Source organism: Rana temporaria, chromosome 5 (genome assembly GCF_905171775.1).
Source record: "Rana temporaria chromosome 5, aRanTem1.1, whole genome shotgun sequence".
In the NCBI taxonomy this organism is placed as follows: Eukaryota; Metazoa; Chordata; class Amphibia; order Anura; family Ranidae; genus Rana; species Rana temporaria.
This window is the reverse complement of record NC_053493.1, coordinates 261,659,280-261,686,762: the sequence shown is the minus strand read 5'-3', so window position 1 is coordinate 261,686,762 and position 27,483 is coordinate 261,659,280. Positions and strand designations below refer to the sequence as shown.

Below are 27,483 nucleotides of genomic sequence, written 5' to 3'. Positions count from 1 at the left end.
TTATTTTCCTTGCACCTGATTGGGTATTCTTTACAAAGTAAAGCTTTACCACATTCTCCAAGGTCTGTGGAAAATGAATGCAACTGCTACTTTAGTAAATCAACCCCACAGGGTTCAGCAGGACCATTAAGGCTTTGACTTGCTAAGTGTTTCTCTGTGCACAAAATACATTTCAAATTAGGGCTTACTGAAAAACATACACAGCATAAACATTAACACAGCAGGTTCAAGTTAGGTCATGCAGGCATTTGCAAAGCCTAAAAAAGAAGACATGGCTTCAGCTTCTTCCATTAGATTTTCAGTAAGCTATCCATTTTCTGAAGTTTAAGAACTTTAATTTCAGTGACTGGATTGAAAAAGCTTCTGCAGTCCGAAAACATCATATGTCTAATAACTGGGCATACTGTATATCAGTAGAATAATAAATAAAAAAAAAAAACTGTGTAAGCTCTTTGGTGCTTTACGAGAAGGAAACACTGAAAAAAAAGGGTTAAAAAAAAAGGGCATGTTCTGCTTTGGAGCACATTGTTTACTCATAATGATCAACGTTAAAATCCAATTTACTAGGAGAACATATGTCAGGTACAGGGCCGATTCCCCCTATAGGCTTACTATGCAAGCCGCTTAGGGCCCCACTAAGCTGCGGAGGGCCCCTCCAAATTACTAGAGACCCTGCCTGGTGAGAAGCAATTTTCGGCCCCTCACCCCGCTTCTCAAGTCGCTGGCTGCATGGGAGAAGAGGTAAGAAGTCAGCACTCCCCGCTTCTCACTTTAATGTAAGATATAATTTCCGACAGCAAAACATCCCCTCACCCTGCTTCTCAACATCTTTTGCTTAGGACCCCAGGGAGATCAGGATCGTCACTGGTCAGGTATGTGGGACAATATTAACAGGTAGGTGTTCTTGGTTTATAGCCATTAGTACTCAATAAGTTGGTACCCCCACTGCAGTGACCAGACTCAAGAGTACTTACCACTACCATCAGAATATTTTCATTAACAATACTTTTGCCATTGTACAGTTTTGATTACTGTCCTAAAACTCTAGTTATACAAACACCTTTTGATCTGCAATGGAATGTATATCAAAGGTATTTCTTCAATATCACTTGACAAAGACTAGAAAATAATTTCAACTTGCCTGTAAATTTTGTGGGGGTACAGTACAGGACACAGGCAGAATATTCATATACCATAGGTTATCTCCAAATAATAAGAAGGATTGGGAGCAATTAAGCAAACAGAACTGCACCAACAGACCCCAAAACAAGGGTCAGAAGACCCAACCACAGAGAACCACTGTGAGAACCTTGCAACCAAAAAGTTGCATAAGCAGTAGACTATGTCCATCAGATAAGATTTTCAAAGAAATACACAACTGGGCTATTGGTATGCAAAAGTCCAGGAGGAAGGGGTGTGGCCTGCTGTGGACTGGAATGGCTGGCCGATTCCACAGTTATACTTAGTCGAGGGATACATCACAAAACAGCGTAATTATATCTCCCTCTCTGCTAACAGAGGGAAGAAAACATGCAGGCTACTCAGATGAACTGACCAGAAAAAAATAATAAATCTTCAGGACCGTGCCACCCGACAGATTATTCCACTGCATTGGTTAGGCAGTAATCCAAAGATGGCACATTTTCCAGGATTGGTTCACAATTAGTCACACAAAATTGGTCCCTACACTGATGACATAATCTGATTTCTCTGCCCATTTCCTGCATTACAACACACCCTTGATCTCTTTAGCACTATATGCCTTTACAAAAAAATATGTTTTAGAATGTAAGCGCTTGCAATCAGACAATCTGGAGAAGATAAGTCTTCCGTAGCTTCCTCCAATACTGCCTTAATATCCTCTTCATTCCCCACTGGGTTTTCTTCCTCTAAGAAGGGCATAGCGGGATCCAACACAAGTGTAGAAACAAGAGTAAAAAAGAGGTGTGGCATTTTTGAGCCCTGGGTGAAGATGGCTGTAATAAGGCCATGATGAGCTCAAGAAAATATGACATACTGTACATGCAGAAAATTTTGCTTCAGTCATACTGGTGCTTGTTGCGTGTCTCAAATAGAGCAAGAATCAGATGCAGAGACTGATGTTAGAGCCAGATCTTGTTCCAGTGCAAGGGATACATCACACCGAGGTTGCGTGGGCCTTCGGCAGGGCAAATGTTCTCCTGCAATATTGCATTGACTACCTTTTCTCCTGGTCAGTGTGCGACTCTACTGTTAATGTCTGACATATGGTGATACCAAAAGTTGTTCTATATCTGGTTCTCATAGGCCATGAAACAACTTGTGTCTCCTTGATGACTCCTCAGCAGCACATGACGCACAAGGACATATTCACCCCCCACCCCACAAAAAAAAAAACTATATATATATATATATGTGTATATATATATATATATATATATATATATATATATATATATATATATATTTATTTATTACTATTTATTTGGGAAGCACGCATATACCACTGGTCGGTGGTGCCAAAGCGCTTTGTGACAAAATAGCCCGGATGTTCTGGCGTGGGGAGCATAATAAAAAAAAAAAAAAAAGAAAAGAAATATATATATATAAAATGTGTTGTGTTATTTTCTGAAGCTGTAAAAGTACTAGATCACATCTAACCACCTGATCACTTATAACCTACCAATGCACATACTGGGCAAACTCATTTGTTTTTACCTATGAAGATTTGGGGAAGGCGGATAGTCCAGGAAATATAAATAAAAAATGTCCTTTTTCTCCTAAGCAGACATGGCAAGGTAGTCCATTGTTTTGTAAATGCCTTTAAATATAGAAACACTTCTCAATTTGACAATCAGTGGCTAGACAGTAAAATATAATATATATATATATATATATATATATATATATATATATATATATATATATATATATATATATATATATATCTCTAATGTATGCAAGACACCTTTAGAAACGGTGCTGGAAATGGTTGGTTAAAACTGGAACAATGGAAAACATTTTTAAATAAAGGGCCCACCTTAATAAATACATTGTCTAACCATATTGAATGTACATAAAGAATAGAGTCAAACATGCTGTAAACAGTAGTCAAGTAATTTTTTAGATTAAAAATCAGCAGATCAAAACTGGTAGGCAAGATATTTTAGGCTGCATTCACACCTGAACGCTTCATTTTCAGGCAGAAGGTCTATGTTTTTACAATTTTGCATAGTTTAAAAGGTCACCAATGTAAAAAGCAGAAAACGCCTGCAATCTGCCCAAAAAGAATCTCATGCACGTTTTTGAGCTTCAGACGTTTTGCTTCAGGCTACAAAACGCTCAGATAATAAGAGGGGCCATTTAAATTAATGGGATTTTGTTTGTTGGGCGTTTTTCAAGCATCTTACGAGCTGAAAACGCGCAGGTGTGAATGCAGCCTTAGGGGTTTAAAGATTTATAAAACAATTTTCAGACAGGCCCATCCTATTCATCTTAAAGGGATTGTAAAGGTTCATGTTTTTTCACCTTAAAGGGTCACTAAAGGATTTTTATTTTATTTTTTTAGCTAAATAGCTCCCTTTACCTTACTGCAGTCCTGGTTTCATGTCCTCATTGTTCGTTTTTGCTCTAATCCTTCTCTGTTCTGAACACTTCCTGGTTGTCTGTTTCCTGATGAAAAAAGTCATGGGAGCTTTCTCTCTGTGGTCACTAATCAAGGAGGTGTGATTAATGTATCTAAAACCCCTCAACACCAATCAGTTTTGTATTACAAACCATCACTGTCCTGTATTGGCTCAGTGTCTCTGTACATCACAGAGCAGGAAACAGCATGCAAAAACGAAACTGAAACCATAGGTACATTATATGATTGTTTTTTCTTTATTTTTAATAATTTTTAAAAGGAATCAGTTAACTATTATGTCTCTATACCCTGTAAACAGTCATTTCAGCATAAAAAAAAAAAAAAGATCCTTTACAACTCCTGTAATGCATCCTATGCATTAAGGTGAAAACACTCTGCAATTAAAGGCCCCCCAGCCCCACCGTTTACTTACCTGAGCCCTCGAAAGTACCGCGCTGAGAACGCGCTTGATGTTGGCCCTGACTTCTCGGCTCTTCATTGTATAGATTGATAGCAGCACAGCCATTGGCTCATACTGCTGTCAATCAACTCCAATGACGTGAGGGGCAGGGCCAAGTCCTGTAGTCGGCAGCATTTGGACGCCGGATACAGGACTCGGGAGCGCGCCCGCAAGCTAACCCCCTTGGGAGGGAACTTCCCAGAGGGGGTTAGCTGATGCGGGGAGGAGCAGAGACAGCTGCCGTGGGACCCCAGAAGACGTGGCTCGGGCCACTCTGCAAAACTAGCTGCACAGTGGAGGCAAGTGTAACATGTTTGTTATTTAAAAAAAAAAGTGAAGCTTTACAACCACTTTAACTTGATACTCATGATTAACAACTATTTACAACATGGGGTAAAAGGGGGCAAACACAGTTATTTTCTGTTCCTCCTGAAGTAGACACTTAATGAAGTGGACATCTTACCCAGAAGTGGGCACTGTAATTTTTCCCCATATTGGACACTTAAGGTGTTTTCTCCATTGCCCCAGACAACCTGCTTCCAGACTATGAGCAAGACAGCCTGAAGAACTTTGCTGTGACTAAGTGCTTCTGACCTGCCTCCCGTGGTATTGATGTTTGTTAGTTTATATTTTTATATTAGATTAATACGTCTGAATCCTTTAAACACTGCATTATGGTGGTGTTTGTGCTACTCTTTCTTGTGTTTCATCACTCAACATAGAATTTCAAGTAACTGTACAACAAACATGGCTAACAAAAGTAGAGAGTCATGGGGAATGTATGCTTGTCCAGACTATGTCATGAAAAAAATATGTTTTATTTGGCATTTTAAACTTGTTCTTGTTCAAATGTTTTTTTTTGTTTCCATAGATAATATTCTTGTCTATTGAAATACCAAGTTCAAAGTATTTTAAATAACAATTACAAAAAGCTTTCAATGTCCTTGGTGCACACAGGTGAATATTTTTAAAGACAAAACTCCATTTCTGCCAGCAAGGCCAACTACTTTATGATGTTTAGGTCCACAGCTAATCTCTCTCACACCACAATCCAGCACTCACCAACATGGTTTCCATAATGCATGATTCTTTAAGTGCCTGACTTTGAGTCATGAATTGCTGTCATTTGAAATTAAATGCAATACAGTAAATAATAGTTTGTCAATGTACTTTCAACTAAATACAATGCACATCCCTAAATAAGTGTTCAAATTGATATACAGAGGTCAAGGCTGAATCCCACTATAGGAAGAGCAGCAACTATGTTCAAGAACAAACTGCAACATTTCCTCACTCCTAATTGAGCAAATGTTAAAATGTATGAACAAATGTCACCTTTGGTGAAAACAATTGTCATTTGCAGGCAGAGGCAGCTTAGTATAGTGCACATAACTGTCACTTTCTCCCTAAACTTCTTCCTTCACCTTCAATGTTAGCAAAGCATAGATTTCCTTTAGGTTATACACAGCTCTCCATTTTTTCCTAAAACAAGTGAAGGGTGCCCCTTGCTCTTCTGCTTTGCTATATACCTCAATGGTTCATAATGCACTGCTCGACATAGTTGCAGTCACTGTGGAGAAATGCCTTCTCAAAGTTCATAGGAATAGAATTTAAAGCAAACACCATGACTACATGTATTCTATTTATTAATCCCTAGTTCTTATTCATGCAGTGGGGTTAACATTGTTACTTTCCACTGACTGCTCACTGGCAAGTTAACAATTTTGGCAGACATATTTGTATACAATGAAGTGGTCACATTGTGGCAAATTTCATACAGCATGTCACTTTTGGCAAGCGGTACCGCTGTCAAACGCACCCCATCCATGTGAAAGGGGCCATAGTGCAACTGTGTCTAATGCAAGGCGGCTGTAACAGGGCCAGGTTCCCCCAACCAAAAATAAGTGTGCCCAGGAGGCTCCAAGCCATCTCAGGGTGATAGGTGCCTTACAATATTACACTTACCTGTTGAAAAAACCAAGAACTTGCAGTTTACAAATTAGGTCTCCCCAGAATAAATAGATCATACAGCCTTCCATCCTGGAGCACGTGTGAGCCCTTGGCTACATCACCAGTACCTCTTAGGACCAGGAAGTATAAAACACAAATAAGGCATTCATTTTACACCACTTAAAGGGTCACTAAAGGATTTTTTTTTTTACCTTACTGCAGTCCTGGTTTCATGTCCTTATTGTTCGTTTTTGCTTTGATGTTGCTGTAATTCCTCTCTGTTCTGGACACTTCCTGGTTGTCCGTTTCCTGATCACCACAGTACTGGGAGATTTCTCACTGTGGTGACTAATCAAGGAGGTGTGATTACTGTGTGTCAGCACCAATCCAGTTTCGTTTTACAAAGCATCACTGCCCTCTATTGGCTCTTTGTCTCTGTACATCAGAGAACCAGGAAACAGCAAAAAATAAACTAAACTGTAGGTACATTATATGATTGGTTTTTATCTATTTTTAAAGGAAATCAGTTAACTATTATGTCTCTATAGCCTGTAAACAGTCATTTCAGCTAAAAAAATATTCCCTTTGTGACCCTTTAAGGATGGTTTATAGTCTGGCATGCAGAGCTGCATGTGTCTAGAATTTGAATCAAAGGGGGAAGGGCCACTTTAAATCTCGCCATCTCAACTCCTTGGCATTCTTCCAATCTCTAATGTAAACACAATGCAGATAACCTCATTTACTGATTGTATGCAAGAATATGCAAATGTAAATGCCCATAGCCAGGCCATAGGTTAACCTTGGAAAGTGGTGAATCCACCTAACTTCAACTGGATCTACAGATCATTCTCACGTTCCATTTTACACTGACTGCCACCTCTTATATGATCAGTGGAATATTCTTACAAATCTTTCTCTACTTATTGACAAGTGCCATCAACAGCATGTTGCTCGTGTAGTGATTCTACATATATTTGTTGACATCATCTCTTCCTAACAGACTAATGAACATGCCCACAGACACAGGCAATACACATAGAATGTTTAAATAATATTTATGTTGCTCCAAATTTACATGCGTGTCTCAATTCTCACATTATAGTGAAATGCATTCTGTTTGACTGTGTAATTAATCAGTGTCCAAAGGCATCTTATATCACAGTGCATGTTGCTGTACAAAGCATACTGTATATACAGTATGTAAATATATACAGATTGGTTATCTTTATAAAGATTAGCTCACAGCTTGGCACCATATGTAAATACATGGATACGTTAAGTAGACAGACAGAGATAGATGAGAAGCAGGTACACTGACAGATGATGTGCGATAGGAAACAGAGTATCATTTGTATGATGGCTGATAAATGAGGGAAAGAAGTATGGTAATAACTCACAGGAGGTGAAACCTCTAATAAGTTGTAAAGCCCCACCCTGTTTCTGTTAGTGATGATGTGTCAGTATCAATACATGTTGCTTTGCCATTCCACATATTAACTTCAAGCTTCTGATAACACTGCAGCAAACATGGTCATAAACAAATTGTACAAAATATTCAGTGCCATTTTAAGTCATTATTGATTGCCTTTTTTTATTTTTTATTTATTTAATTTGTTATATATATATATATATATATATATATATATATATATATATATATATATATATATATATATATTTTTTTTCCCATCATCTCTATATACAGCGAGTGGTTCTACTTTTGTGTATACAGTTGACCCGATTTTTCCATTGGGTCTATAATACCCCTTCCTCTAGTGGTTTAATATATTAAATTCCTCCATTCATTAATGGCGGACCTTCATATGATATTTGGTCCAATTTTTGGGCGTTTGGAATTCATTTGTCTTTATGCAGGCCGCTATGTGATTTTTTGTTAGAGTCATTTGTATTGTTTTACACTTTCAGAGCTTACATCAGCTTGAATGGGTTTCCTCTGTCTATATTGGGAACCCCCCATCGTAATGACATTAATGTTTATATAAGCATTTTTTTGTCATTACATTATAAGTTAATCTTTTCCCGCACGTGTGCGGGAAAGGTTATTCTTTTCCCGCACGTGTGCCCCCTGAGATTGAGTCTTTTTTATTGATTCTTTTTTTACAGGTCACTCTTTATTATTCATTTTTTTTTTGTCACCGCATTTTGCTGTCCTCAATCTGAGTGGTCGGTTCCTCTGGGAATAGGACCGTCGCGATTGGCAGTGTTTGCGGTCACATGCTCACCATGTAGGGTTTATACAGATCTTAGCCCAGGGTGACGCTTATTAAGTGGTACATCTTTTACAGCCTATTAGTGCAATCTTTTTGGTGGTGACAATGTGACAGGCATGGCGGGTCTTGGAGTAGGTAGTATTGCGCTATGGCTGGCGGCCTGCCCCCTCCCAAGACCCCCCCCCCCCTCTTCATTTCTTCCTTTTTTGATTTCTTATCTGCACGGATATGCTCCACAGCATGTTAAGGTCAATGGTTGCCTATATGGGCGCATGTATACATACATGCATTCATTATAGGTTTATTATTACTTTTTATATGTCATTGGTTTTTAAAGTTGTGTTTATACTTCTACGTTAAACAGTATTTTGAAGCCATCATGGGGAATGTTGATATGATACATCATGTTTTAAAATGCATTTGTTTTCTGTCATTGTTTTCCATTTCCTGTCCCCGCCCCTTCCTGGGGAGGAGTTACAGAGCATTTGTTATATAAGTTTAGCAGTGTGGGGGTACAGACACATGCCCCTGTTGATGGCTTTGAGCCGAAACGCGTCGGGTAACATGCCGAGTACCCCATACTGCTTTTTATGATCCCAATTTCACGTGATTTTACTGCTACATTTTTTAACAAAATAAAGCCTTCACGGTTTTTACTTGTTTGACCTGCACCATTGGAGCATTTTTTCATTTATTCCTCACATATGCCGTGTTCCACGAGTGTGGCCTTTTCCATCATTTGGCCTCACCCATTGGGGTTTCTGCCTTGGAGAGAGCGTCTGACCAGATCGGTTCCAATATCCTGAGTGGAGCGACCATCTGAACCATCCAACAGAGCCATCCATCTGCACAAAACCCAGGGTCCGCTGTGACCACCACGCTTTACCTGACTTGGCGCTAGTATTAGCACGCAAGTCCACCACAGCTGGTAAGAGTACCCTTTTTATTTCCTATACCAACGTGGAGATTGCTACAGACAAGCCATTACCACTGTTTGTTTGAATTTACATCATCTGTGAAGTGCATTCACCTTTCCAGCTGGAAGCAGTTTCATGAACTCTCCCCACAGATCATTAAACTTTGATTGCTTTTTTGCATTTATCCAGTGTTTTCCACTAGCTTGATCGCTAGACACATATACTTTGGCTCTCATGAGCTAACTTCCCATTTACCATTCACTACACAAGTGTTTCTTCAATTGTTTATGTTTATATAACATTTTTTTCACATTAATGTTTTTTAGCGCTGCACTTTTTTGTATTTGTCTGGACTTTGTTTGTGTGCTGGCTGCTTTTTGGGTCATACCTCTTATCACTAATTTTTCTAGTTGGCGCAATTTTTCCCCCACATATCCGCCTATTGATTGCTTTAAGCCATGATTCACACCAGTGTCTCCTTGAAGTTGTGCTACTTCAAAACCGACTAACAGTGTGATGCAACTTCATTTAACAGCTGTCAATGCAAGGCATGCTGAAATCGCACAGAAATAGTGCAGGAATCTTTTTCAAGTTTGCTGTGACTTGAGTCACAGCAATTTGAGTGGTAACATTGCTGCAAACAGGGTGTGACTTGCCATGTGACTTTGAGCTGTCAAGTGTGGTGGAAAGATTGAATTTCATATTTATACCAGGGGAACCAGTGCAAAGATGAATGTACATGTTTTACTGGACTGGTTCAATTTTGTGATATGACAAACTAAGGGCTCAGCTGGCCTTTAAAAAATTACTTCTTCCTGTGTCATGGGTAAAGGTCCCAGGTGATAATTAAATTAGCTAAATTGTCCTTTTGTTTTGAAGGGAAGCTCGGACAGGCTGAAAGGCTCCATCACAGTAGGGGCCCTTAGAATGCGAATGTAGCAAATGGTCACACCACGCATCAAATGATCGTTTGACATACCATAGACTGAGTTTTTTTTTTTTTTAAGATTTGTGCATGCTAGAAACATTTCTAGGAGGCTTTAAAATGTGACCAGATTCTGTTTGGTATTCGTAACCAATGAATATCTAGGCTTGAGGTTCAACCAATCTGTTGGGAAGGCAACTTTCTAACCAATAGAATTATAGGGTTTTTGAATCCTGTAGAGAGGGGGTAGGGACCAAGGGGGGTATAAATCAGAAGGCAGCCGGATAGCTCAGCTCTTTTCCCTGGAGATGACAACCTGGCCTGATCTGAGGAGCATGGTGATGTAATATCTCTCTCCCTCTTTACCTCCTCCTCTATTTCTCTCCCTCTATCTACTTCCTTCTATCTTAAGATTTTGCCTAAGAGTATATTAGGAGTCTGTGGATGTCCATTGTAACCAGATCTGAGTTAGGCCTTAGTTATCCTTGTAATCTGGCAACATTATACCTGTAACATCACATAGGGACATTTGGTAATTTCTAATCATTACTTTTCTTCATCTCTGTCATTTTTCCTTTCCTACAACTTGTCTTCTTATACTGATGTGTCCATTGAAGCAATATTATCATTTGTATAATTGTGTAACATGGGTATCACCTTGGTTTTAAAGGTGGTATCTGTTATGTTAATAGTCACAAATATTGGAGTAATACAAGTTTCCTCTCTATCAATAAATGTAATCCTTTTCTCTTTTTCGCACCACTGTAATTTGTTTTAATTTTTATATAGACAGAAAGGTTTTAATGTGCCTTTTTTAATTATTTAAGTGCGGTATAAATATTTCCTTGACACAAGACACATGACAAGTCACACTGGTGGACAACCAGGGCTCAGGAATATCTGAGACTGTATTTTTAGAGCAACCACAGATTTGTATTGGTTGTTAAAAAGGATGCATAAGGTTGTTAAAGTACATAACTAAAGCATATGCATCTATATTTGACTAGGAAACACAGATACAAGCACCCACCTAATTGGTTTGTAGACAATACAAAAAGGATGGTGTATCCACTTTGCATGCCAATATCCACTACAACTAGAAGATTTCATTATGATCTGATATCTGTACAAATACAGGCTGTGCAGTGGCACAGAAAAAATGAGAAGTGTAAGAAAAAATAAAATAACCACTCACACTCACCTATATGACTGCAGCATTGGTCCCATGTTACACATTCCCTGCCAGCTATATGACTAAGAAATGAGCAATTACATAGATGCTGATCCCTCTGTTCTCAGTCTTCATTGAGCAGAGAGTGGTGACTGCAGCCACCACTCTCTGCTCTGCCACTGCCACTACTTGGAGGTAAACACCTGGCCTTCAGGAGAAAGATCAAGAACCATCTCTTCTGAGGGCCCAGGGAATGGATACCAAGCGCCCAGAGGCGATTCAGTTTGCATGTGTTGCGCTATATACGTTTCTCATTCACTCACTACAGCGCTCACTTTAGAGCCGTGCTGTGGAGGGGGCGGGAGTACCTGGCTCAGGCTCTCGACAGTATTGAGAGGCTGAGCCAGCTGCCAGTCAGGCATCTGGGTGATACCATCATTCAATTTGCAGGCCTGACAAAGGAGGTGGAACACTGTAGATGCATCACTGCCCACCCTTCTCGGTGACTAGTCTGAGGTGCACATAATATGCACACATATGCTGCTGGCTGTCATTATTCACAAGCAGATCTGGCTCCAATGTTACTGAGGCTTACCAACTATAAATGGTTGAAATGGTTTAACTATTGAGTCAATGGTTGGTTGTATGCATCTTCCTGCACCCTATAACCTATACACAGGCAACTATAATGTGAGTGATGCTATTTCTGTGAATACATGCTGTACAGTTTTCACTTACTCCTGCACCCTTGCTGCTTTATCTCTTTACATGTTCTGACAAAGTATCAAGGACAAGGATTTCCTTGACTCCTTAGCTGCATTTAAGCCAGCAATCAAAAGACAATCTTGTCCCCAGCAGCAGGCAAAACATTTCTTTCCATGACAGTATGCAGTTGTAGAGTTGTAGGAATCTAGTGTGGAACTTGTCAAACAGTACTGCCTTGACAGAGGCTACCATAAAGCCCCAGACTCCCACACAAAAGCAAAGAGTTCTTTCACTTTTTGACATATGAGTCCGAGTATAGAAGGGGAGTTTGACGTTTCTCCTGGGGAAGAAAAACATTGAGTGTCTAAGATAAGGCCCAGATAATCCAAGCAATGAGTTGGCTCAAAAGTTGATATCTAAAAGGTTCAGGATCCAACCATAACATTTTAGGGATTTTCAATGCTTAAATTGACTGATTTTTCAACAGGACATTGCCCATAAATCCCACAATGAGGTTGTTCTTGGCTAGTAACAAAGCAAGAAACGGGGTTGGAACTTTGAGTAACACATGGGTACAGAAGAGGCTGAATGGTAAGGATGCAAACTGACTCAAAGCAAAGCAATCACTGATATGCTGGAAAAATAGTAATATGCAAGTCTACAGAGGCCATACAGTCTCCCTGATGGAGGGTGGTGGCTACGACAGACCTGGCAACACATTGCACTGGGTGGCAGTGACAACTTGCCTCAGAATAAAAAGTAAAACATTGGGTAGTCTGTATCCAGCAACTAAAAGTAGGAGAGGTTATAATTGCTGGAGGAGTCACTGTAAGCGACAACAAGGACTAGTATAAATGAAAACTTGTCTTTTGCAATTAGGAGCAGTAGTGAGAAGATGCTACCTAGTGTTGAATCGTGGAAACAGAGTGCACACAATACTCAGCGTTATAACTCTTTTTGTGAAAACCAATTAGTAGCTCCTGATGCTCAGCCCACATGGCCTACTGATGAAGAAGTCTTCAGGATCACACCAGAGGTTGTGCCATGGCTCCAGACCTAGAAATAAATCAGCAGCTAACATTGTACACAAAGGTCTGGGAAGTGCCTAAATGCATAGCCCTGTGCCTTCTAGGTAGGCCCCCAACTGCCTAGCCTAATGATGTCTGGGTATAGCCTTGAAAGCTATTGCTGAAGATATGATCTTGATAGATGTACAAGTTTAGGGTTTAGATTAATGGCTTCTCAACCCATATAAGACAATGGCGAGGCAAAAGCAGGTTGTCAAAAGCATGTCAAAATCCAGATCAGTGGGAGGTGAAATGCAGGTTAATGTATTCAGAATAATGTCAAAAGCATCTGATCTTAGATACAACCTGAATGCATAAAGCATGTAGCATTTGTGTAAAGGCACTTCCCTTCAACCACTTACAGACGGGAAGATTTGGCTGCTTAATTACCAGGCCATTTTTTGTGATATGGCACTGCATCGCTTTAACTGACAATTGCACAGTCATGCGACACTGTACCCAAACAAAAGTTATGTCCTTTTTTTTTCCCCACACACAGAGCTTTATTTTGGTGGCATTTGATCACCTCTGCGTTTTTTCTTTTTTGGGGGCGATCAAGGGGTTAAATGTGTGTTCCCTAGGTATGTTCTAACTGAGGGGGTAGGACTGACTGGAGGAGACATATTGTTGTTCCTACTTAGGAACAAATAATATATCTCTTCTCCCCTGACAGAACAGGGATTTGTGCGTTTACACACACAAATCCCTGTTCCTGCTCTCATGCACACGATCTCATGTGGCCGGTGGCGATCTCGCCCGGCGGCCAAGCGCATTAGGTTTCCTGCCGTGCAGCTGGCATGCGTGCCCCTCTGGCGGGACGTGCGCGCCTATCACCCTTAAAAAGGTACAGGCATACCCATACAACAATTCACGGGAACAAACCACTTTCCCACCATATATCGCCAAGTGGTTAGTCTTCATCTTCTTAAAAAAATGCTAGCAGTGCAGTAGGACCAGAAATATTACACAGTGTAAAGAGACAACACATGACATGAAAACCAATACAAATATTACACAATGTGTGTATCACTCTTTAAATTTTCATCATCACCACCAAAGTGCTAGCAATGCAAACAAGAAAAAACACATGAGCAATTATAAATGTTTCACAGTGTGGAGAGACAAAACAAAAATATTTTACTATGCTTGAAAATATTTGACACAAAGTGTCAAAATATAGTGCTGAGTGAAGAATGCAACTACCCGTGGTTACTTCAGTGCTTCCACCACCAGAAGAAAATGCAAGCCTCTCACCCGAAGTTTAAAAGGATTTTTATTTATTTTTTATATAAAAAAAATAAACATGTTATACTCACCTTTACAGAGTGGCCCCCAAACATCCTTTTTTGAGGTCCCCCCACTGGTAACCTTGACAGCTCCTGTTCTGTGTCTGCCCGCTGTGGGACAGTCACGTGGGCTTGCATAGATGCACACAACGCTGCTCGTCTCCGCCCCTGTTCACATGATTTGATTGACAGCAGCAGGAGCCAATGGCTTGCCAATCCTCCTGTGAGAAGAGAAAGTCAGGGAAGAAGACCTGCAGATGGAAAATCTCTGAATCAACATAGGACTCAGATAAGTATTTGTGGGGGAGGGGGAAGTACACAGCAAGTGGCCTTAAGGTGAAAAGCGGAGGTCAAAAGGGCACATAAGATATCACAAAGTACCACCATATGGATGAGCGCTCACACACTATCCAAAACCACATAACCATTAAGATAATACCTCCTCCATAATATATGGTGTATGGATCATAAAGGTGAAGCGGACAAACTCATAGTAAAACTATTTTAATACACTGAAGAATAATGGGTACTCACAATGTAAAAGTATGAAAAAGTAACAGAATGCTGCCCACCAGTATGCGTGATGAAGTCAGCATGCCAAGCTCCGCCCTTATTTACGCCTTACTTCCTTATTTATTATGAGTTATTCAAGCAGTGATATATGCATTATGTAAAATTTGTATTGGTTTTCATGTCATGTGTTGTCTCACTACACTATGCAATATTTTTGCTCCTTCTGTACTGCTAGCACTTTTTGATAGTGATGATGATGATTTAAAAGAGGAAGCACAAAACTACTGGGTAGATATTTTGTACGTGTTGTGTATTCATAAATCTTTGAGTGTTCAGCATTCCCTTCATATCCACATTCATAATATTATTCAGCACATTGGTATACTTAGTACAAGACTATTATTACACAAGCCCTTATAATTATACTGACAATTTTAAATAGTAGTTTTGGTTGATTTATTCTGCAGAGTGTAACCTATCAGCTGTGCAGAAGGAACATGGACAATGCCCTCAACCTAGACACTGACCAACCAACTGACATTCTTTTGAAGCAGGAACATTCTCCTTTTTGGTTGCTTTGAGCCGCTGTTCCACCGTTAAATTTTTTTTCTGCAAATTGGTCGTAAGGAACATATGTATTATTTGGGAAACACAAGGTAGGTGCTGTAAGTAAGGAACGCTCCATTTTTTATATCATAAACAATTAAAAACATGGTATATAAACTTGCGGCCTTTGCCGACGATATCTTGCTATTTCTCTCCTCCCCCTTGATATCCTTACCAAACCTGCTACAAGTCTTTGATCAATTCCGTTATATCTCACATTTGAAAATTAACTATTCGAAGTCCTTTGCCTTGAATGTTACGTTACCTTCATCGCTGGTTTCTCGCTGCCAAGAGAACTTTCCCTTTCGATGGAAAACAGATGACATTACCTACCTAGGCATTCGGCTCCCAGGCACACTCTCAGACTTATATGATAAAAACTTTTCACTGGAGCTGAAGGCCATACAACAAGATATTCTGAAGTGGGACTCCCCCATGATTTCATGGTTCGGGCGAGCCGCCATCTTGAAAATGACGGTGCTTCCCAGAATGCTGTATAAACTACAGACGATTGCGATTGCTCTTCCACCTGCCTTTTTTTCCAACATACAAAAGGATGTGTAGGAAGTTTTTGTGGGGTTCCAAAGCACCTAGATTAAGTTGGGCGAAACTGGTTCTCCCGAAAGCAGAGGGGGGTATTGGTCTCCCGGACCTGCAGAGGTACTACTGGGCGACGCATCTAACGTGAGTGGTGGACTGGCGAGTTCATGCACGCTGCAAAGGATGGGTACGATTGGAAAATCAGATCGCGGAGGCCGATCTTGGGAAAATTCCCTGGATTTCTAAGAGACATTGGTCGTCTAAGGTCCAATCTCACCCGCTAATAGGGGCAACTTTGTTGGCTTACACGAAGGCTTGTGACGCACATGCAATTTCGAAAACGGAATGTAGGCTAACTCCTCTCAGAGGAAACCCGGACTTTATACCGGGACGAGATGGGCTCTACCTAACAGCCGAGTGGCCACACGCAGATGTGCTGGCCAAACACTTCTTTGCTGGAGATAGATTCCTGACTATAAAAGAACTTGAGAAGATATCCCTAACCAAGAAATTCCCCATGTTCGCATACTTCCAGGTGAGACACTTTCTTGATGACCCAAGAAGAAGGGAAAGTTTTACGAAATCGCCTACAGTATTTGAATCACTTTGCGCCAGTACATCACCTCAGAGACATGCGATTTCGATGCTATACGCTTCCATGTTCGACGCACCCTTTGCGTCCCTCCAAACGGAAAAATCTTTCTGGGAAACCCAGTTGGGCAGATCGATTGAGCCGAAGGCCTGGGACAAGATCAACTGGCTTATCTTTAAAGGCTCGCTAAGTGTGAACATTCAGGAGAATGGATACAAAATTAGGACACGATGGTATAGGACACCGGACATTGTCCATAAGTTCTCCCCTACGGTAACGGACAGATGTTGGAGATGCAGACAAGCCTTGGGCTCCTTCCTCCATATATGGTGGGACTGTCCACTGATCCAACCATATTGGCAAAAGGTACATGATATTACGGCAGCAGTCTCTTCGCTTCCCCTGGAGTTTTTCGCCAGCCCAGTACCTACTTCACCTATCCAGAATCTCCAAGAAAACGTACCGCAACTCGGTAGCGATACACATGATTAATGCAGCTAGACTATGTGTTCCTGTTCACTGGAGAGCTACGGTGCCACCGTCTATTAAAGAATGGGTGACACGCATTAACCATTTAGCAGCAATAGAGGAGCTGATACACACGGCACAAGACAGAATTCCCGCTTTCACTTCCGTCTGGAGCGAGTGGTTTGATTTCCGAGACACAGCAGATTACCAAGCTCTTATGCGAAGCGTGGACTGATTGACAGCCGGTGATCTTAAGCCCGGTTGGTAACTGGTTTGGGACGTCACTGGTCTAGTTTTATCCCAATATGATGTGGACGGCGAGGGCAGTGGGCTTCCCCACCCCCCTCCTCACTGATCTCCTCAGCTATGTGACTTTGAGTTACGGCGCTCCCCTTCATGCAGTATCCCCCCTTTTTTTTTTTTCTCTGTTCCCCTCTTTCCTTCTTTCTCTTGCTCCCTCCCTACCCTCGTATCGTTCTTTCTTCTCCTTTTTCTTCTCTACTCCCTCTCCTTTCTTTGTTAATGCTGGGAGGACTGGGTGGAGTTGAGCAGACCCTGTCCACCTATGCTGCCTATAACGGGGGAAACATAGCGATAGGTATAGGACCGGTATATATAGGTAACAGGCCACAACGGTTTTTGAGTTATACAATGTAAAAGGATCCAGGGGCCTTTGATTAGGAATATCCCGATATCTCTCGTCCTTGATACCTTAAGCTACTTCCACCTTGGGAGATATGCGATAATTGAAAGTTTTTAGGGGGTTATTGACAATGCTGTATGACTCTAACCATATATGTTTTGCTGGTTCCTACATCTCAAGCATAGCAATATGTTGTGGCTCCCCTGGAGATCGCTTGTCATATATAAGGTTGATGCTATATTGTCTGTAACACTGTTCTCTTTTTATTCTCAATAAAATCTTTGTGGAGAAAAAAAAAAAACATGGTATAGAGAGGGTGTGGGTGTGCATAATGGGAACATCATTAAACAATATAAATACAGAAAACAAGATTACCGTATTTACCGGCATATAAGACAACCTTTTGCATCTAAAATAATGCCTCAAAAGTCGGGGGTCGTCTTATACGCAGGGTACCTGTGTGTCAGACGGCAGCCATCTATTATTCAAAAGCATGCGCCGCCTCCAGACTGTTCCGTGATAGGTGGAACACAAATTTTCCCAGCAGAGCCTCTGTTCAGTGTTCCGCCTATCACGGATGCCTTCTCATCCTCGGCCTCGGACGAGAGGACATCCGTGATAGGCGGAACACTGAACAGAGGCTCTGCTGGGAAAATGAGTGTTCCGCATATCACAGAACAGCCTGAGGAGGCGTGGCTTTTGAATAATGGATGGCCGCCGTCTGTACTCTGCAAACAGGAGAAGGTAGGGAGATCGTTGAGGTAGGGAATGGAATGGTACAGTGAGGCATGTAATAATGGCACAGTGAGGCGTGTAATAATGGCACCATGAGGCGTGTAATAATGGCACCGTGAGGCGTGTAATAATGGCACCGCAAGGCGTGTAATAATGGCACCGCGAGGCGTGTAATAATGGCACCGTGAGGCGTGTAATAATGGCACCGTGAGGCGTGCAATAATGGCACCGTGAGGCGTGCAATAATGGCACCGTGAGGCGTGCAATAATGGCACCGTGAGGCGTGTCAATAATGGCACAGTGAGGCGTGCAATAATGGCACAGTGAGGCGTGCAATAATGGCACAGTGAGGCGTGCAATAATGGCACAGTGAGGCATGCAATAATGGCACAGTGAGGCATGCAATAATGGCACAGTGAGGCATGCAATAATGGCACAGTGAGGCATGTAATAATGGCACAGTGAGGCATGTATAATGGCACAGTGAGGGGTCATCTTATACGGTGAGTATATCCCAAAACCAACATTTTAGCTGGAAAATTAGGGGGTTGTCTTATACGCCAGCAAATACAGTACTACTGCATATTAATTTCAAAGTTAAAGTTGAAATTACCAATGAAGCATTTCAAACTATTGTGTATATCGCACAAAAAAAGAAGGAAACAGATGGCGTTCTGCAGATATTTTGTAATACTTGCAAACACCAAAAATAGCAGACACATAATAAATTATCTGCAGGTTGAGAATTTAAGTTTTACATATTAGTATTCCAGCCAAATTCCTTCAAGGGGCAAAGCCATCTTCTAAGTATATATACCCTAGAGAAAATTTGAATTAACAGGGAAACTCTTTGGAGTGCCAATTAAGTGTCATTGACTTCCTAGCTCTGAGTACAGGAAGCCCAAACTCACACCCCATGCAATTCTCAGTGACTGACATGGGGTGCAGGGCTTATGCCACCACTTTCCAAATCTCCATTCATACATGCACGTGTGGCATACATTTTCAAGAATAGAGGGCCCTGTCTCTTTTCTTTGTAGCTATAGTGTAAAAGTAACTACTTTTAGACTGTTCGGTTTTATTTTTCCATTTCAGTTTTTATGCATTTATAAAATATGACACACATGAGGCAGTCTGTTACTTGGATTACTATTTTAGTCTTGTTTTTCTGAGGGCTCTCTAACAGTTTTTTACCTCTTGATTCTGCAAGTGACTTTTATATTTCTACTTCTAATGACTGTGTGCACAGCATCACCACTAAATGGGACAGGGTAGATTTGGATGGATGTGTAGTTTAAAATGTGGCTTTGATGCAGTTCAAGGTCACAGTGTCTCTAAAAATGGCACCCCAAACCCTTTATACTTATTTTACTGTGTAAAAAGGGGATAAAAGGGGGTAAGGGGAAATCTGCGCTTAGTGGAGAAAACAATAGTGCTAATAAATCAATTAAGAAAAGGTCCTGGGAAGGACGTCCTGCTGCTATACACTACAACTTAGATATAAAGTGTGAAGGAATATGCACTACACTGTTTTTGCACATACTTATTTTACTGGCACTCCTCTGCAACCTGTGCCAAAATTGGCTGCACCAATGTCCCGGGGGGGGGGGGCGGTTGTGTTTCTCCCTTTTGCCAGGTACCAGTGTTTGTGCCGAGTGATTTGCTGCTAAACTTAAACATGGTCACATGAGAGCACGTAAAATGCTCTCCAACACTTTTTCTTGGGGGGGGAGGTACTGCGGGTATGATCTTAATTGCATAAATGCATTAGTCCTCAAATGCTGCAATCTTCCAGGTCCTGTGCTGAGCAGCTGGCTCTCTACACTGGTTATTTGCTCAGAATTGCCACAATTTATAGAATGGCCTGTACAATTTTTGACAAACACTAAGCATACTAAAAATCGACTAGGTGGCAAGAAGGTGTGATGACATCACAATCTCCACCTCATCCAGAGAATGTCTTGTACTAAAAAAAAAAAAAAGGTATTTCTGTAAATGACAGCAGTGCCATGTGAGTGATTCCCTGTGGCCAGCAGGTGGGGGGGGGGGGGGATAGTTGCTCAGCACAGGACCTGGAAAATCATGGTGATCACTGCTGTGGTGCCAACCAAAGTGATTGTAAGCTTCTACATCGACCCATTACAGATACAATTTGGTTCACACATGGAGTTCAGCTTTAAACCAGCTAAATAAAAGCTGACTATGAGAACACCTGCCAGTGTCATAATGGACAGCATGGTTCTTAAAGTAACTATGTTAAGGGAGAGACTCAGAAAAACAAAACCTATTGTGTTAATGCTAGTGAAAACAAAATATTAGGAGGCACACCAAATTGAAATTTTGGTGCCAAAAAAACATTTTTATATACAATTTTATTATATTTGACTTTTTATTTAGTATCATTAATTTAAGTTAATATTAATTTATTGTTGGCCATTATTGACACTTTTAGTGCAAGAAAAGCTCAGAAAAGAAAAGCTGTAGTCTCTAACCATCTCTTATATCATGTCCTCAGTGTCTGACCATCTCTTGTATCATGTCTGCAATCTCATAATAGTATTAGCAAAATGTTGTCAGATGCAGCCTCACCAGTGTCTGGATCAGAGCGGTGATCTCCCGTTGTGTCACGGAGCTGGATTTGAACTACCCAGGTCGGGCAATCGTAGTAACAATGTCTCGTCTCCTGTGATACACGTTACACCGATTCAATTTCCTGGCAGTGGATCAGTGTGTTGTCTATCACAGGAGGCGGAACATTGTTACTGCGACCGCCCGCACAATTCAGCTCTGTGACACAGGGAGATTACCGTTCTGCGCGCGGGGGGGGGGACTGACTGAACCACCAGGATGACACCCCCACAATGTGCAGCACCCAGAGCGGACACCCCCTTTTCAGTGCCAACAACATCTGCACCTTTTCTTCTTGCTGACACGTTTCGCTAGCCGAAATTTCGGTGCATATATATTATTTTGAACATAGTCCGCCTTTAACAAGTACGACTCAAACTCCATACTATCGTTTGTGGCACTGCCCAATTTACAGTTGGGATGTTGGTTCCAGGGCAGGCACACTAGTGTATGTAATGTTGCAAAGGTGCACTTTAGCCCAGCACCGCCCCCTGAGTTCCATTCCCTTAGATAGAAACTTCTGCTGTGACAGGTAAAAGCGGCCTCAACAGGTTTTATAAATATAAAGGCAGTGCAGGATTTAGCATCTCTCCCTTGTCAAAGACTTAAAAGTTTACCTTTTATTTTGACAGTATACCATGTTCTCACTTTGGCTTTTAGTAATTCTAAGAGAATAACTAAAACAATCTGTCATTGATTAGTAAAGATGCAATGATTTGTCTGCTAATCCTCAGATACTGACTGCAAAACATTTGGCTTGTAGCCTAGGCATGGAAAGCATATTTACACTGAATGATGTAGTTGGCCTTGATGAGGATATAGTATAGTATGGCTTAGGAAAGAGTGTATTTAGGATGATAGAATTCACTGATGACAGAAGATCAGACAGAAACATTCTGCACCATTCTATCACAATACTAAGTGGCATTCAAGGTTAGCGTAAACATTCACAAGATTCTATGAGAATGGAATGAGAGTAGAAAGCTAAGCTAAGGCAGAACGTGATTTTATGTACAAAGAGCATTGAGGTTTATAGGCTGAAAACTAAAAAAAAACCTAAAAAAAAAAAAAAGTATTTGTTACTTTTGAAAGAATCAGTTAATACGGAAAAATAAAAAAATACATAATTTTGGGTTTATGCTAGATCAACTGCTGGTATATCTCTCGAATAATGTATGCAGAAGAGTCTAGAATTTCCAAAGTGCTGTGGATTGTAAAAGAGGGTCTTGCGTTAATTGTTGGGGTGTCCTTTTTTTCATATTATGGAACACACAGCAAAGGGACTAATGCACGTGTTGCTTCATAAAGGAACCCTAAATGTCAATCATGGAAGAAAGGAGACAGGTACAAAGGACTAGGGAATGATAAAGCTCAGCAGCCACTCTCTGCCCATTAATGAAATATTGTTTTATCACACAGTTTGAGGAATTTAGGTCTAGCCGTGTATAGGCAATAATGGCACTTATGCAGTATTAGCTGGCACACAAGACGGAACAATTTTCCTTCTTGCGACCATGGGCTGCAGGAAAGAAAATCACTTGATTCCCTCATCAATGCAGTCAGTGTTGATGGGGGAATGGGGTAATCCCTCCCGCAGAGCCATTGTGTTCGCCCAGCAGGAGGGGGGGGGGAGCCATCCATACCAGGAGAACACAGTGATTATTGCTAGTGAAAAATCTGACAGGCTGGTTTTACCAAAGTTGATTGAACAGGTTGGGTACATTCAGCCTGCCCATACATGGCTCAAATCTAGGCCGCTTGTTGCTAAACTGGCCAAGGTTTGAACTGCCTATAACTAACTTAAGCTTTTTGGTGGGAGACATGTCTCCATCAAGGTAGTACTGTGCCTAATCTTTGAAATTGTGTCTAAAAAAATCTCAAAGCCAAACAATTACAACTGACAGGAAAATAACTGACATCTCTGCCATTAGCAAATGAGGTTTCTCTCTTCAGCAAAGGTATTGAAAATTAGTTATGAATGATGTAAAGACGGGAACTCGAGATTAATAAACGGAATGAGTCATTGGCTGCATTTCTGCAGACCTAGCATTTTACTAGACAGTCTCCAACTATTTGATGGGTATGACTAATGGACTTTAAAATAATCAGTAGGTAAATTCTATGCCTGTTTTACCAATAAAAAAAAAGTAAAATGTGTAAATAAAAAAAAAAAAAAAAAAGACTGCCAACTGAAGTTTTACACTGTGCTAGCATAAGTACACTGTGTACACTTGTGGATTTCAAAATGATAGCAGAAGATCAATGTTTAATTTCCTGTTAAATAACCTACTCATGCTATTTAACACAAAGAAAGCATCTGCCTAATGTGAACTCAAGCAATGGTCTTTCCAAAATTGCTTATAGAAAATCTAAGTTTTGTCAAACAACATGGCTAAGATAAAGTCGCAAAGTAATTGTATTAGCACATGTTTAGCCCTCAGAGACGTAAAAGCAAAAAACCGAAGACCTCAGAACACTGGCATATCACAGTCAGAGCTGAGAAATGACAGCTCATAAAGTAATGTGTTTATTAGATTGCTATATCTGTCACCGCTCCAGCTCTTGGGACCATTCTTCTCCTAGGAATACTACACAAAAACTGCCACAGCTCTATAAAACTACACACTACACAGGGTAGGATAGAGTCTACCTGCACATATCTCTATTCACATTCTCTCCTGTGTTATGTGAACAAGTCCAATACAAACACAAATTTTAAACAATAAAACATATGCCTCCCAGGGATGAAAGTTGTTAAGAATGTGAAAACCACATGAATGCTTTGTTCCCAAGAATTTAGAAACCTTGAAGTTTGTCTTTTTCTTCCTGTGCAGTGATAGGAATATGTTACCTTTTAGATGTTGCTGGAAGAAAGCACTGCTAATCTCACTCTGCACACAAGTAAACATACCTCTCCTTTAAGAAATCCACAACTCTTTTGAAGTCTGCTATGCAGTATTCTCTCTTCATATCCATAAGCACGCTGTCTGAAGCGGACTGCACTGGGATGTGCAGAAACGCGTACACACGGGGATGGTTCAATATCTTTGCCATTTCCTGAAAAGACAGAAAGTGTATGGTTATCAAAGTGCATGAAATAAAATAAATAACTGGTACACAAAATGCTCAGCACAAAATCAACGCGCTAGTCTAATTTACCCTCAATTGTTCTAAAAGGGATATTTTTAACTTGCCACTAAAATGTAAACAACACCATAGCATGAACATAAAATAATGCAAAGTGCAGCAATCAACATCAGCGACTCATAATAATAAAAAAAATAATAAAGGTTATTTGGTTGACAAGTGTCGACTTACCTGGCACTTCTTATAACAAGATTTTGAAATGCTTTGGTGATTCCAGATTACACCTGCTGGAGCTGTGAACCAGTGTTATTCAGACCTAATAATGATAGCCCCATACACACAAGTCGAATGTCAGGGGAGGCATCGGCTGGTTCAAACAATTATGACTTTTGGATCCTATGTATCCCAGCCAGGCAAGCTTTTGTTGGACATGCATGCTGAAAAACCAGCAGCCGGCCAGCTCCCGATCAGCCAATGGCCGAGAGTGCTGATCGTAGTTCTGGTGGGGGGGGGGGGCTGTCCCCCTGTCAGAACACAACAGCTCAGCAGGGAAGATTACTGTATCAACGTCAGATCATTAGTACAGTGACTGTGGCTTGACATTTTTTTTTTTTTGCATTGAACCCGCTGGGTTGAATGGAAAAAAAAAACAACCAAATGTCTACCAGGCATAAGAGTCACTACATCATAAAGGGGCTAGTATGAGAATACTCAATTTTGTCACTGCAGTTACCATTTTGTTAAAGGAGAAGTCCAGCCTGAGCTTTTTAGGCTGGGCTTCTCCCTCTGGGTCACAGGAGTGCAGTTAGTTTTGCACTCCTGTGACCCGTTTTCAGTGGAGAGTGGTCAGAAGTCCACTCTCAACTGATGTCACAGCCATCAGTTGAGGCAGCGCGTCATCACGACTTCCAAGTCGGGATCCGCCAGCTGCCTTGATTGATGGCAATCTCAGCGAGCCGCTGAGACGGATGCTCCCTGCCCCTCCACGGCTAAGCGTTCTAATGAGCGCCGAGAAGTAGAGCAGAAGGGATGCTGACTGATGGTCAGCATTGCTCTGCGAGGTGCAATGGTGGAGGGTGTCTGCGCTGTGGTTAGACTAGTGAAAAATGGACAAGGGAACGGTGGTGGTGGAAAGGGGGAGGGAGGGGGGGTGGGTGTTTAAATCGGGGAAGTCAAACGTGTAGAAATACAGCAAAAAATAACTTACACAAGAGTAAAACTGGTCCTAATTGGACCGGGTGATAAACCACAAAAAGGCAATGAGTAAGTGAAAGGAGTGATCTACCTAATGTGTACTCAAATACATACAGTTGAAATGAGTGAAAACCCAAAACAATAAGGTTAACAGTGAGGTGAAAAAGTGAAAAAATGACTTATGAAAAAAGCAAAAGAAAAAACGCCAAAATCCAGTCAATGGAGGAGTGCAACCCAATCCTAAGATCGTGCAACCCACACCGTAGAGTGAAGTGAACAGCTTACCTCCTAGTTGTTACTCACACATAAGGTAAATTGCTGATACTTCTAGTTGGTTAGGTGTCCTCTTTAACAGATCACAGTTTTGGACCACACATGTGGAGAAAGAACGAATGTATATTGTAGGTAGACCTCCTGTCACTCAAAGGACAGAAAAAGGGGGATTCTCAAGGATGCAGTGTATGGGTGTACACTTACACAACTCACAATGTGTTAAAAGGAAAAGTGCCTGTCTCCACGAGCGCCGCGCTCGTATCCCGATCCTCTCACTGTCAGCACTCAGCTCCTCAGGAATCCATAGAAGCGGCCGCTCATGGTTGAGTAAGGGAGCAGAGAGGGGAGGGGAGAGGAGAAGGAGAGAGGGCGTGTCGCGTGAGACGGCACAGCACAACAAAACTTTAATAGCCGGTAAAAATAAAAAACTCACAGTAAGCAGGGAAAATACGGTCGCATCTCCTACGAGCACCGCACTCGTCTGCCGTCCGACCACCTAACCAACTAGAAGTATCAGCAATTTACCTTATGTGTGAGTAACAACTAGGAGGTAAGCTGTTCACTTCACTCTACGGTGTGGGTTGCACGATCTTAGGATTGGGTTGCACTCCTCCATTGACTGGATTTTGGCATTTTTTCTTTTGCTTTTTTCATAAGTCATTTTTTCACCTCACTGTTAACCTTATTGTTTTGGGTTTTCACTCATTTCAACTGTATGTATTTGAGTACACATTAGGTAGATCACTCCTTTCACTTACTCATTGCCTTTTTGTGGTTTATCACCCGGTCCAATTAGGACCAGTTTTACTCTTGTGTAAGTTATTTTTTGCTGTATTTCTACACGTTTGACTTTCCCGATTCAAACACCCACCCCCCTCCCTCCCCCTTTCCACCACCACCGTTCCCTTGTCCATTTTTCACTAGTCTAACCACAGCGCAGACACCCTCCACCATTGCATCTACTCTTTGTCCTTCATTGGAAAGACCCCCTTTTGTTTGCTGCAGTTCCCCACCCTTAGTTTAACTTTCCTCCCTCCCCTTTGCCACCCCACCATTCCCACACTTATCCACCACAGCGCAGGAGTTTCACCCAGTACCATTGCTCTGCGAGGAGCGAGAACCAAGCCATTGGTGGTGTTCGGTGGCTCGGTTCTCAGTGCAGAGACGCCGGGGACAGATGCAGCATCGGTCTGATGTTACATCCACATAGGCAAGTATAACTAGCCCCCCCCCCCTCCAAAAAAAATCACACTTCTCTTTTAATAGGCGATCCCTTTAAACGACAGTGGGTAAACAATAAGCTATCCCCCAACTGTCCAAAACATGCTATAAACTTGTATATATTTGTAAAGTGCACCTGTGCCCATAATTTTCATATTCTTAAGTAAAAGAGCTTAAAGTGTTTTTTTAACCCCCCCCCCCAAAAAAAAAAAAAAAAAAAACGATCCTGTTCCCCTTAACCACTTGCCCACCGGGTTAATTCTGGCACTTCTCTCCTTCATGTGAAAATCACAATTTTTTTGCTAGAAAATTAATCAGAACCCCCAAACATTATATATTTTTTTTTAGCAGACATCCTAGGGAATAAAATGGCAGTCATTGCAATACTTTTTGTCACACCGTATTTGCGCAGCGGTCTTACAAGCGCACTTTTTTTGGATAAAAATCACTTTTTTAAATAAAAAAATAAGACAACAATACATTTTGCCCAATTTTTTTATATATTGTGAAAGATAATGTTACGCCGAGTAAAATGATACCCAACATGTCACGCTTAAAAATTGCGCCCGCTCGTGGCATGGCGTCAAACTTTTACCCTTAAAAATCTCGATAGGCGACGTTTAAAAAATTCTACAGGTTGCATTTTTTGAGTTGCAGAGTAGGTCTA

General features: G+C 41.1%; 1 protein-coding gene across 3 annotated transcripts in view; it reads right to left on the bottom strand.

Annotated features, from left to right (window-relative positions):
* Nucleotides 1-27,483, bottom strand: part of CDKAL1 (CDK5 regulatory subunit associated protein 1 like 1) — a 947,145-nt gene that overhangs the window by 356,929 nt on the left and 562,733 nt on the right. For all 3 annotated transcript variants that reach the window (XM_040353783.1, XM_040353784.1, XM_040353785.1), the window contains exon 11: nucleotides 23,953-24,098. In XM_040353783.1, coding sequence (XP_040209717.1) covers nucleotides 23,953-24,098 — 146 coding nt within the window. The remainder of the gene's footprint in view (nucleotides 1-23,952; nucleotides 24,099-27,483) is intronic.